The sequence below is a fragment of the Platalea leucorodia genome (genome assembly GCF_965183815.1).
Source record: "Platalea leucorodia genome assembly, chromosome: 7".
In the NCBI taxonomy this organism is placed as follows: Eukaryota; Metazoa; Chordata; class Aves; order Pelecaniformes; family Threskiornithidae; genus Platalea; species Platalea leucorodia.
This window is the reverse complement of record NC_138829.1, coordinates 47,158,821-47,171,847: the sequence shown is the minus strand read 5'-3', so window position 1 is coordinate 47,171,847 and position 13,027 is coordinate 47,158,821. Positions and strand designations below refer to the sequence as shown.

The 13,027-nt window shown below is 43.9% G+C and overlaps 1 protein-coding gene across 3 annotated transcripts in view; it reads left to right on the top strand.

Annotated features, from left to right (window-relative positions):
• The first annotated feature begins 603 nt into the window (after positions 1–603).
• EXT2 (exostosin glycosyltransferase 2) overlaps positions 604–13,027 on the top strand; it is an 81,886-nt gene continuing 69,462 nt past the window's right edge. For all 3 annotated transcript variants that reach the window (XM_082318585.1, XM_082318584.1, XM_082318583.1), the window contains exons 1-5: positions 604–702; positions 2,856–3,415; positions 3,591–3,680; positions 8,736–8,852; positions 12,372–12,567. In XM_082318585.1, the coding sequence (XP_082174711.1) occupies positions 2,880–3,415; positions 3,591–3,680; positions 8,736–8,852; positions 12,372–12,567 (939 nt within the window). In that variant the 5' untranslated portion in view covers positions 604–702; positions 2,856–2,879. The remainder of the gene's footprint in view (positions 703–2,855; positions 3,416–3,590; positions 3,681–8,735; positions 8,853–12,371; positions 12,568–13,027) is intronic.

Genomic DNA, 13,027 nt, shown 5'->3' with positions numbered 1-13,027 from the left:
TCGGTCAATGAGAAAGCCCAAAATAGTTTCGGGAAAGCGCACAGCACGGGAAGAACCGAGCCGGGAGCGCAGGCGCCCGGAGGGGCCGGGCAGCGGCGGCCCGCCGGCGGGAGCCCCGCGGGGCCCGGCGAGCGCCGGCGCCGCCCCGGCGCCGCTTCTGGCCGGAGAGGGGTCCCTCCGGCGGGGACAGGCCCTCCCGAACCCTGCGGCGGGCTTCGGCCACCGGGATGGGGCGAAATCCGCCGCCGTGCTGGGAAGAAAGTCACCCGCAGTCCACGAAACTCCCCAAACCGTAAGGCGGGCTTCGGCGGGGCCGCGGCCAGCGGCCCGCCCGCCGGGGTGGGGCTGCGGCGGCTGTCGAGGCAGGAACGTGAGGCAGGGGAGGAGGAGCGGGCACGGCCTTCGCCCCGGGCGGGCTGCGGTGCGACAGGGCCGGCCCCCGCCGCCTCGGCACGGCCGTCACCGCCCCCGCAGCTCCGCCCTCCCGCCGCCGGGGGGCGCCCTGCGTGGTGGCGCGGCCGGATCGCGACGCTCTTCGGCCGCGGCTTGTGCCGCGCGCGTGCGCACGCCGCCCCTGCCAGGCCGGGAGGCGGCGGGCACCGGCACCGGGCACCGGCGGCGGCCGCCGGGCGAGCCCCGCTCCGTGGGGCCGCCAGCGAGCTGGCGGCGCGGGCAGTGGGGCCCGAGCGACTGCGGGCGGAGGTGAGTCTGGGCGGCGGGGGGTGCGGCCCGCCCTGGCCCGGCGCCGCGCGGGGAGGCCGGGCCGGGCTGGGCTGGGCTGGGCTGGGCTGTCGCGGGCGTCGCCGGCGGCCCCGGGCGTGCCGCCGCTCCGGCGGGCCGCGTCTGCTGCCCCTTGCCCGCGGCGGTTCCGCCCGCTGGGCTGCCGCGGGTGGGCAAGGAAAGCAGGAGGCGGGGGAGCCGCGGCGGCGGGGCCCTGGCTGCTGCCGGCGGTGTGCCGGGCAGCGCGGCGGCCGGCCGGCCGGGGCCCTCCGGCTGCGGCGTCCCTCGGAAGGCGGCTGCTGCCGCGTCTGGTACGCCCCGTCGGTTTTTTTTGCCACCTCTTTGCTGCGGTGTCGCATTCCTGTTACTAAACGGTTCCATGGATGGAGAGTTAGGTTTCATTGCGGTTTTTCCCCGCGCGGCTTAGGTCTGGACAGCTTGGCTGAGTGACTCAAATGCGTTCTGCAAATGGGTGATCTCTGTCATAACGCAACGGTTCTGGCCCTGTGTCAGGAAGGAGGAATAACATGGTTGACAGTCAGAAGCGTATGGGAAGTTTTGAGTTATAAAACTTATAGTAATCTAGCGTTTTGGCATCGGTTGTGATAACAGCATCACGCACGTATGTAAACGTGTGGAGGAGCTGGGCAGCGGCGGCTCACCAGCGGGAACTCTGCACAGCCAGGTGAACGCTAACACCGCCCTGGCACCCCTTCTAACCGGAGAGGGGTCCCTCCAACGGGGACAGGCCTTCCCGAACCCTGTGGCCGGGCTTCGGCCACTGGGATGGAGCAAAATCCGCCACTGCCTTGGGAAGAAAGTCACCCACTGTCAAGAAAACTCACCTAATGTAAGGTGGGCTTCGGCGGGGCCAGGGCCAGGAGCTTTACAGGCTGTCTCCAGGATCAGAATGTGAACATAGATCGATGAGAGCAACTGTTAAAAGTAGAATATTTATTAGCATCTGAGATTATGCTGCTGTGTGTCTGTGCAGTCACTTCATGTGTTAGCCACCCCATCCTGACAGTCTTTTGTTAAGAACTGCCAAATAAACATAACCCAATTTGTTATAAAGACCATTTAATGCCTTATTGATACTTATTTTATTCGTATTTGTTGTCTACTGTACAGTTGGTTGTCAGGCTTTCTTGTTCACAAAGCAAGAAAACATCCCATTTGTCCAAAGGGAAAACACATAATTATACCATCCACATTCTTCTTCAGGAAAAACATGCTTACTACATTTAAAAACCTCCCACTGTGGAGAGCTCAGGTTGGATTTATTTATTATAGAAGCTTCAGTTGAAAACCTAAACAGGTTTTTGTATGCAACAAGTAGCTGATTCTTCTGATTCTTCGAGGTTTTTGTATGCAACAAGTGGCTGATTCTTCAGCTGATTCTGTTTGTGATACTTTATATTACATCATGTTTTTCACTACAAGTGTTATTCAGAATACAGTGAACAATTATTTAAATGCTTTTCTTAATGTGGGTGCAGCAGCAGCTCATAGAACACTTTTTTGCCACAAAAGGCATATTGACAAAGATGACAAATTAATTTCTTTTTCTTGCCAGAAGTAGTTTAGCATCATTCTAGTCGGATATGGTGGGGCTCCTGTAAAATGCAGTTTGAAAGCACCTTTATATTAGAAGCAGTATCATGATCCTAAGTTCTGTGTGATGCCCCATTATGAGCCCTTTGCAGGGTATGCGGGTTGTTTCTCTTCACTTGTAGGTGAGCATTTTATTTTTTTATTAGTATTCACTATGAATACACTTAGACGTAGATGGAGTGGCACCTACAAGGACTCACTGCTTCTGTGGTGTCTGAGATTTTTCGCCCCCCCTTGCTGCCCAAGCTGTGTCCTTTTCTGACTTGTGGTTGTTAACTGGCCAACATCATGCCATTACAACCAGGCCCAGCAGATCAGCCTCATGTTGTCCTTGCCAAGTGGCAGTCTCAGTTGCCATCTTACATTTCGGTGGGACATGTGAGCACCTGAAGAAATTTTACTGTAATTGGCCGAGGCAAAGACCCTGTCTCGAAGGGGTTAACTCAATGTTTGTCTGCGTTGTGATAACTATGTGTCTCTTCCAGAGTTCATCCTAAAACATCTCTCTTTCTACTTTACAGAGACAAGAGATAATTGATTCCATTATGTGTGCGTCGGCCAAATATAACACCCGGGGTCCAGCCCTCATCCCAAGGATGAAAACCAAGCATCGCATCTACTACATCACTCTCTTTTCCATAGTTCTGCTTGGCCTAATTGCCACAGGAATGTTCCAGTTCTGGCCTCACTCCATTGAGTCATCCAGCGACTGGACCGTTGAAAAACGCAGTGTCCATGATGTGCCTGTGGTCAAGCTTCCTGCTGATAGCCCTATTCCGGAGCGGGGAGACCTCAGCTGCAGGATGCACACTTGCTTCGATGTCTATCGATGTGGCTTCAATCCCAAAAACAAAATCAAGGTATACATCTACTCACTGAAAAAGTATGTGGATGAATATGGGACGTCAGTGAGCAACACCATTTCCAGGGAATATAATGAGCTGCTAACTGCCATCTCTGACAGTGAATTCTACACTGACGATGTCAACCGGGCCTGCATTTTTGTGCCATCCATAGATGTCCTCAATCAGAACGCGCTCCGTATCAAGGAGACAGCTCAGGCTTTGGCACAGTTATCCAGGTACTTACTGAAACTTCAGTGTGTGAATTTAAAGAACACAAAGTGGAAAAAACTAAGGTTAATGCAGGAGGGGAGGATGCAGTGAGTCAATGCCAGAGTTAGGCTCTGACGGAACTTATCATCCGTATGTAGAGAATGCCTTTCTAATTGTTGTCTGTTTCTCCTTTTGCCTTAGGTGGGATCGAGGCACAAATCACTTGCTCTTCAATATGCTGCCTGGAGGGCCACCAGATTATAACACTGCCCTAGATGTTCCTAGAGATAGGTATGCGTTTTGCTGTGTTTGAAAGCACAGATCTGGGTTTAAATGCCATTGAAGAAGCAACAAGCTCAGAAGTGCAGCTGATAGCAAAGGACGTGCTCCTTAACCTTTACAAAGCTGGAATATGATTTCCTTTCTTCTCAAAAAAAGGAAGTAGAGAAGTCCCTGTCTTTTATAGGACAAGTGTTTACTTCTGAAATCTGACAGTTTAGCCCCATCCTTAATTTTATGTGGGATGTGGCTGACAGCATTTGCTCTTAACTGTACGTCTTGCTGTGAGGATGGAGAATCTTGAGGTTAGACCTATATGTTGTGTTACTGAACCTGAATGCTTTACAGAATGTCCCTTGATGCAAATTAGAAGTTCAAAAATGATTGTAGCTGCAGCTTTCTGATAGAAGTCAGGTGCTTCAAGGGCATTTTAAAGCAGCTGCTCTACTTGACAAAACTATGGTGAATTTCAATAGTTTTTGTTATCTTAACAATTACACTGTATTAGTAATTGGACAAATGCTCTTAGTTATTCTCTGTCAAGTGCATTTTGAAAATATTTGCCAGAAACTTAAAAGGTGTGAATCCTGAGCTCAATTTTCACTTGCAGAATAGTTTACTTTTGGAAGAGGAAAGGAGGTTGTAATGCAAAGAAAATTAGAATAAGAGTAAGACCAACCTATTTAGCTTAGATATTGTTATTGAATGTGTTTTTACTAGATTAGGCTGTATGAGCTTGGTTCTGCTGAGTTAGGTCCCGTGTAACCAGTCCCTCTCTTGAAGGTCAAGGTTAACTTTCTCCTGCCGAATGTCAGCAAAATCTTGCCTGAGATGTGGGATCTTTGCTAAGATGATTGTGTATGGAATATATCTTGATTTCTTTGCACCAAAGATGATTTAAAACACCCTTCAATGCCAGAACAGAACATGTTTTTTCTGGACATGTTCAAAGAGTAAGTTTACTCTTTACATCACTGACTGTGAAGTAAGGCTTTAGTTTTTTACTTCTCTGTATGAAATATGTTACACGCATGTGGGTTAGCCTGAAGAGGGCAGTCAAGCATCATTCTTACGTAACCAAGCCTGTTAATCTGTTAGTAAATACTTGTATTTGTTATCTGAAGATTTATACATCTTAAGGGGAATTTACATTTGAGAATGCTCTGTTTAATTGAATGGACTGTTCTGGGATTGTGTGTTTGTGGATGCATGTGTATATCAACGTAGATTAATTGAATGCAGTAGATTTCTTACACTGCAGAACTATAACTTTTTTTTTTTTACTACTTTGTGTCAAATGTACATTTATATTTGGCCTTATGTCTCTTGGCTGAGTATGCAGGAAATGTATTATTTTGGTAGGTGTTTGTTCTAAGTGTTTGTCATGCTAACATGGAAAGCCGAGTAATTTCAGTTAAAAAATCCTATCTTTTGTGGCATACAGCTGTTGTCATAGCTTGCCAAACTGACTCACCCTGCAGCTGTACGATCACTAGCTGTAATATATAAGAGAGGCAATAACAGTCCTTGGGACGGAGAAAAGGTGGAAACTCCTTTTTGTAGGCAGCCAACAGTTAGACTGTATTCAGTGTAGTACAGAACCTGTACTACAGGTCACAGGTGTGAAGGCAAGGGATCTGTGAAAAAGTCAATATTGTGGACCTTGTCCTGGAAGGGCCTGAGTGGTGCAGTACGAGGTTAAAGTACGATTTGAAGACCTGCAGATCTTAGTTAATGTCTTAACAGAACAAGTGACTTAGGTGTGTTTTCTTAATTTGAGAATGTCCACACGTGTTACAGAATGGGTAGTTAAAAAGTGTGAAGGACAGTTGTTGGTAGCATCACAGGGTGAGAGGCTGCAGGCCAAAATAAAGGTACGTTGGCAAAGTTCAATTGGTTTTGAATGACTGGTCTGAACTGTACCAGTACAACTCCAGAAAGCATGGATTTGTGGGATTTTGGGGAAATACACGGGTAACATTTGTGACGTTTGCACAGGGAGCGTGGCCTGCCTTCTCTATTCGGCACATACCGGAGATCATACGCTGTTGAACGGTAGTGGGTCATGAGGTTTGATAGAGTTGTGTTCTGTTGATTTGCTGCAGAATATTAATCCAAGTACAATAAGACCTTGTACCCAAAGGGAAATTCAGTTATATGGTATTTTTACATCTGGAAAAGTCTTCAGCTAAGTTACCTCACTAAGGGCTTGTTTGTTAAATCTTTAAATCCAATTTCCAAAGATAGTGTAAAAGTGCTTTATTCCATAATTTCAAAGATTGAAGTCTGCCTTGTGGGCATGGAGGCTATGTTGCTGGTATTAGCTGCCATAACATATGTAATCTCCTGCCATGAAACTTAAAAAATAAGTTCTTTATTGTTTGTTAATAAGTGCTATTGAATTTGGTACAGTAATGAGGATGAAAGGATTTCTTTTGCAAAGCTACTCTGTAGCTGTAGAATTGAACATATGAACCAAGATACTTTTTCATTCTGCTTCAGTTGATGAATTGGGTTTCAGTGACTTGTGAAGTTTGGCAGAAAGCTCATGATGATGGCAGCTGGGCAGAAGCATTTAGGGTACAGACCAGTTGGGGCATTTCCTGAAGAGAAAGAAGGATCAATATCTGAAAAGTGGTGAAGAGTTGCTCAGGAACTGGCTCATTCCTCACTGATCAGTGCAATTTAAAGATTTTTTTTGTCTTGAGTGCATTAGGAGTTAATATCTCTACTCCCTTACTGCACCCTACAATGAAAATCCGAGTGGAGTTATTTAACTGGTGTTGGTTCCCTGTGGGTTTATTTAGGTAAAAGTCTGCATGACACACACCTGCTTTCTCAAGGCTGATGAGGTGCTGTCATGTTTTCACCGGATCCAATTAAAACAATCTGGTTGTAGTTTCCCAATTAGGGGGGGTTGACAAAAGAGGAGGAGGATATGAAGTGCAAGAACAGCAACACCCAAGCCAATTTTTTCTCCCTGCTTGTAACTGAGATATACGGATACGACATGGAACATGCAGCTTCAAGGGTGAGACCTAGTCATAGCAGCATTGTATGCGTCACCAAGGGCGGGGGGGGGGGGCTGGGCCTTGGAAAGGAATCCAAAATAATCACTTGATTTGGAACATAAATTCTCACTCAGCACGTACTTGATTTATCATCCTGTTCTCTAGTTGATTTCTGCTCCTGCCATAGTTTGTGTTCTGAGTGAGGAGTAATAAAGGGCAAGTTGTTTTGATTTTGTAATTGTCATCAAGCTGAAATGCGTCTCTAATCCAGAGCCTGGAATTCTTAAAGAGCTTCCTGAATGACACTTAGGACTGCTTGCTTGACTACTTGGGTGAAGTCACGTTTATGGCAAAGCGTGATCATGGTGTTGAACACTGAACAACTGTGCTGCAGGTCAGAGCAGGAGGTGAAGTATCCCGTGGGACATCTGATGGGGGGTTAGAACAGGCAGAATGTACAGACACATCTGGGGTGTCACGTTCTGATGGGAAAAAATGATAGCTCTTGGGTGATAATTAGGTATAATGATAATCTGTTGTATAACAGCTGTGGAAAAACTGCTTCTCCAAACGCTATACTAAGGATTTCATTCAGTGATATCTGAAAACAAGAATATCAGCTAATGGGCTGTCAGTGCCTCTTCCAGTCTCACCTTGACTTTTTGTTCTGATGTGTCTGTTCTGATTATGGATGAGACATGTGCCTGCTCCCATCTGAACTGTGGCAGTATGCAAGCTTGCAATAATAATTGGCTGTAATCATAGCTGCTACAATGGGTACAGATCCTGAAGATCCTTTCTGTAGTGCCTAGCATAGTGGTGTATTTGTGTTCTGCTTCTTTCCACAGAGAAAGAGAGAAGCTGGAATTGGAGAAACATTTTTCTCCAAACTACTTTGTATGGTACCTTAAGCAGACCCAGTATCCCTGGGGCAATTTAAAGTATAGCACACCCTGCTGTTTGGTGACAAAGGAGTGAAAGTTTGATCAGCTGTTTGAGAAGTCTCAATAAAGAAGCTGAATCTGAGCTTCTTTTGGAAATAGGATGATGTGTTCATGGTGCCACCTGGTCACTGGAGATGAAATGGCAGCTGAAAAGGTGATGTACTCTACTAGCATATTTCAAAGAAGCCTGATTTGGGACAGGAGATAGTGACAAGCCTGTTTTTTTTGGCATTGTGAATGATGCATTGCCTTCTTCTGTACATATTGTTCTTTTCTGTTTCTTAAAGCTCCTCTGTGTGGCAAAAGGTTGTCCCATCTAGGAGAAGCCACAGACAATCAGGGTCATCCTGTTGGGAGGTTGAATTACATCTTAATTTATCAATCTTTGATGATTCCCATGCTCTGTAGCACATAGCGTCCCAAGCAGCCTCTACCATTGGAAGTTAGCTTCGCAACATACAGAATTCTTGTTGTCATGTTTTCTGTTTATAACGTTCTTTGTGTAATATAAAAATGAAATAAATTTCCCTAGTTTGTATGATCACTTTGAAAATACAGTTGCAAATAACGCCATTTTATTTTCCAGCCTGAGAAGTCCAGAGTCACTGTAAGCTGCCAAAATACTATATGTTATTGTACCTGGACTTGTATCTGAAATATAGCTTGTCTCTAACACCTCAAGATCTGCGCTATACCCTATTTTAGTGCAGGCACCAAGGAATATGTTAACTGGTATAAATAATTAAGAATGTATTTTTTTAAATTAAAATTGACTTAGGACATGTAAGCTTGCAAAAATGCAAAATTATCATAATGACTGCAATAGATAAAATTTCCCTATATTAATGCAAAAATGGACCATTCCTCAGTGATCATACGGAATCATAAGCATTCTGTTGATGACTAGATCCAATCTGGCAGTAAGCCCAGTTCACGAAAATTAAAGTGAACCAAAAAGCTGCATAAAAAAATGCCACTGACAAAATCTGAGGGAAAAACTTACCTCAGAGCTTGCATCTTCTTGATGTTCTGGTAATGACAATCAGTAAATCGCACTCCGAGTTTGAATGGTATACATACTCTGTTTCAAGTTGCATTCTTGTATTTTTCAGAGCTCTGCTGGCTGGTGGAGGCTTCTCCACATGGACTTACCGGCAAGGCTACGATGTCAGTATTCCTGTTTACAGCCCGTTGTCGGCAGAAGTGGATCTGCCAGAAAGAGGACCGGGGTAAAGCAATTCCCATGAATTGGGGAAAGTATATTCAATATCATGTTTAATATTGATGCTGATAAAATATAAATATAGCTACTAACTTGTTGGTGGGCTTGGGCTGTTTTGTAAAAATTGCTTTTAGTTGCTCTTGCTATTAAAATACGTGATGGTTCCAATGCTAATGGCCTTTGCTCATTTGCCAATGTGTGGTTTAGCTATGAACTGAGGATTTTTTGGGGGAGTGATTTTGTTTTTCCCACTCCAGAAACTGAACTGTGAAATATGACAGCATGACAGTGCTGATGATAGCAGAATGAGATTAAATACTTCCAGTGAGCTGGCAAGGTATTTTGGATATAAATAAAATAATTGTTAATATGTTTGGTTTCTTTAAAGTGTAAGTAAAGCAGGGCAGTAATTCAAAGCAATATAGATTCCCTAATAAATGATCGCTTCAGACAATTGATTTTAGGATACTTAAAAGCAAAGTAATGGCAAAAGATCACTATTGCAGTGATAAAAGAAGCGTGCTATACCTCCATTGTGACTTTAAAGAGATAGAAGTGATCACAGGGATCAACACAAGTGCCTCAGGTAGTACGAGCCAGTGCAAACTTTGAATGGGTAACAGGAGAACAGGAGCGAGGATGTGAGCTTTACCTCTATATGTCTTACAGATGATACATTCTTCACAAATCAGTTTAGATGTTTTTTTCGTTCTGAAGTCCTTTCAAAATGGCATTGAGAGTTTGGAACAGGAGAAGCCTGTAAATACAGCTCTGAAGGGAAGAAGTTCTTGCAGAATGAATCTGAAGGAGATTAGTGTGGTCAGCTCATGAAAAAGAAGGAGAGTTGATTTGGTTACGGGAATAGTTAACATCCAGAGCTCAGAATACTGATTTAACTTTTTTCTTTTTTAAAGTAATGGAGTAAGACAAACACAAACAGCCCCCCTGACCTTGTAGTTGTAAGTAAAGCAAGACAAGTGGGAAATAAAGCACTAATTTTAACAGGGAATGTAATGAGCCATTAAAATGAGCTACCCTGGAAAGTGGTGGTTTCTCTAATCCATTCATGTCTTCAGGACAAGAGTAGGTAGAAGTCTGGAAGACATGTTTTCATTGATTATGGAAGACTGCTCTTTCAATATTTCATAAGCCTCTTAATTATACAGCTGAAAATGTTTCACTGTGGCGAGGTCTTACCTCTGTTATGGTTTAAAAGATGGGCAGACTGAGGCAATGGGGGTAAATGACGTGTCCACTGATTGTGAAGATCAAGTTTAGAAATGCAGAAGCTTTAGGTCCTTTTTTCTGACAGCATCCTGTAGAAAATAGGAACTATTGAAGTTGAAAACTGTGATTGAAAGGGTGCTGCCACTATCGGACACAAAAAGTTACTGTACTTCAGCTTCAATTGTCTTCTCCTCCGGTAAGGGCAATGCTCTTGCTGTTGCTCTGGGCTGCTCCAAGTAAGATACTGCAGTCAATTACAGGACAAACTTGTGCAGCAGTGGTTTGCTTTGCTCACACCCTTCACGTTCCTGCTTGTGATGCTCCTGGACCAGGCCAGTGTAGGGGATCTGGTTGCGTCCTAATTGATTCTTCGTAGATCTCAAGTATTATTATAGTCCGACACAGAGTGAAAGCATGCTTTGTATTTCTGTCTGGAAAGCATGAACGTGATGATAGGCTTCAGCATGTATAGAACCAATTGTAAAGGGATGCAGTCATATTGTTCATGTCTATGTAGTCAGCTAAATGCTGCATCTGCTTTTAGGTCGGATAAGAGAAACTGTTATGTGGGAGCTGATGCAATGCATGAGTCCGTGTTCAGGGAAGGTGTTGGAGCTTCCATATTCTCAAAGATTTTTTTTTTTTTTTTTTTTTTTTTTTGTGAGAAAGAGACTGTAGTCTCCGGAGTACCATCTAGTGGCCAGTTAGCATTGCTAATTGAAATGCATTCACAGGTTCGATTGCTTTATGCAGGAGTGTGACAAAGGAATGATGCTCAGAATTCAGGCTTGCTTGGGATAAATTATTACATTCCACTACACTAGTGTGTTGTTTCCTGGGGGCTGGGACATACTTTCTTTTGTAGCAAGATTTGATAGCTAGATTTTGAGTGTCATAGGATGGTGACAGTTTCAAAGCAAAATTTGGTTTTAAACATATATACAAACAAACCTGCATAATCTTTAGCTGGTTATAGGCATTTATTATCACTCATATGCAGCAGTATTTCCTTTTTGTAAGGCAAATCATTTTTTATTCCTCTTGCAGAGCTGAACTGAGGGGTTTTGATTTACTCTCCTTTTTAGCTGGATTGTTTAAAATATTTTAAATCCACCGCTGCTAGAAATATATATTCTGTAGAGCTGCTGGTAGCAAGTTGGTAGCAGCTGGAGGCTTGGGAAAAAGAATGTTTAGAAGAAAATCTATGTGAGTCTCATCTGTTAATTGGAGCAACTAGAGTGACCAGCATGAAAATGAGTAGAAGAGGTGAGAAGAGCAGCAGGAGAGGTCTGACTTTATAAAGTGTGTGTTTGTATGTGTTTTCAGAGCTGTAAATTAAAGATAGCATCACGTGGAGTAGAACTGGAATCTGAAGTGCAGGCCTCGTGTTTCCTGTGTTCTTTTGGCAGCGCGAGGGCAGACACTCGCTGTGTGTTCCTTTCAATAGGGAGCGGTGGAGCAGTCTGACTTAGCTGACCCGTTTAAAAAGCAAACCAAAGTAGATGAGAATGAGTGTAACAATTATATGACGTGCTCTTTTCCAACATTAACATAACTTTTTAAAGCAGTGAGCACCTAATCTGAGACTGTCTTCCTGTGTGTTTTACCTCCAATGTTAATCAGTGTCTTGAAACACGTCAGTATTAAGGCATATTTTAAATATTCATGGTTTTGGAACATGGTAGGAGTTGAGAGTGAATGGGATAATGGGCCTTCAGCTTTGTCCTGGAAATGTTGCCTTTATGTTGCCCAAAAGGGACAGAATGGAATCACAGTTAATGAGATGAGCGTGTCCTGTTGCTATTGTCACAGTATCAAGACTAAGCACAGAAGTCAGTTCAGCATCTTTTTTTCGATTAAAAGTGATGAGAAAAATATATGGGAGGAGGAACTAGCAGCAGCATTCAGTGTCCTGTCTACTTTGTTATAGTACACAAACACCAAACAAAAGAACAAACAATGCTGGCATCAGTAGCAAGCTGTTTTAATATGTAGCTAAATAATGTTTATTTCAGTTTATAATAAAGGTTATAATGCAAGTGCCTATTCTAATGTAATAAGCACTCTTTCCAAGTACAAATTTATTCAAAGTTGTAAATAATGCTGAGCCACTTACTATCCAAGATTTAATTATATTGCATCATTACCCTTTCCAACCCTGTCTGAAAATATGGTCTTGGCAACGTGTCCACAGTTAGTTAATCTTGCTCTGCTTTTTCAGGATGGAAGGAAATGTATTCTAGAGCTACTTGGAAGTAAACTCACAGTGCTGTCAGGTAACCTTGCTGTGGTTTTTCAGTCCTCGCAGGTATTTCATTCTGTCATCTCAAATGGCTCTGCACCCAGAATACCGGTCTGAGTTGGAAGCTCTTCAAGCTGAGAATGGGGAATCAGTGTTGATCCTAGACAAATGTACAAATCTGTCAGATGGGGTCCCTGCTGTTCGCAAACGTTGTCACAAGAATCAAGTCTTTGATTATCCTCAAGTGCTTCAGGTAAGGCTGTCTCTCCTGCAAACTTCTCTTCCCCTTGGTGACTGTCTTAGCTGTGGAGCTGTTCCTGTTTAGCGCTGGTAGGGTACTTCCTTGTGTTTAGTTAACTTACTGGCTATGTTTTGAAACCACATAATTTGTTATGTTAGCTTGGATATTACATCCTAACTTTATTCTTATTTTTAAGAGGGCCAAGAACTATGTACTCAAACTGATACGCAGACTGCTGCAATTTGAAAACACTGCTTATGTATAACAACTTCATGACATTGGTCATGGCGGTCTTCTAGTAACACATGACAATGTAATGTAAACTTAAAAAATGATGCACAGATACTGTCAAATCCAGCAGCAATGGGAGGAGAAACTTCTGGAGGCCAGACAAAATTGCTCACTTGAAAACTGGGGAAGGACATTGGAATCTACACCCTCCAGAATAACTGGCAAAATGACCTTCAGCAGG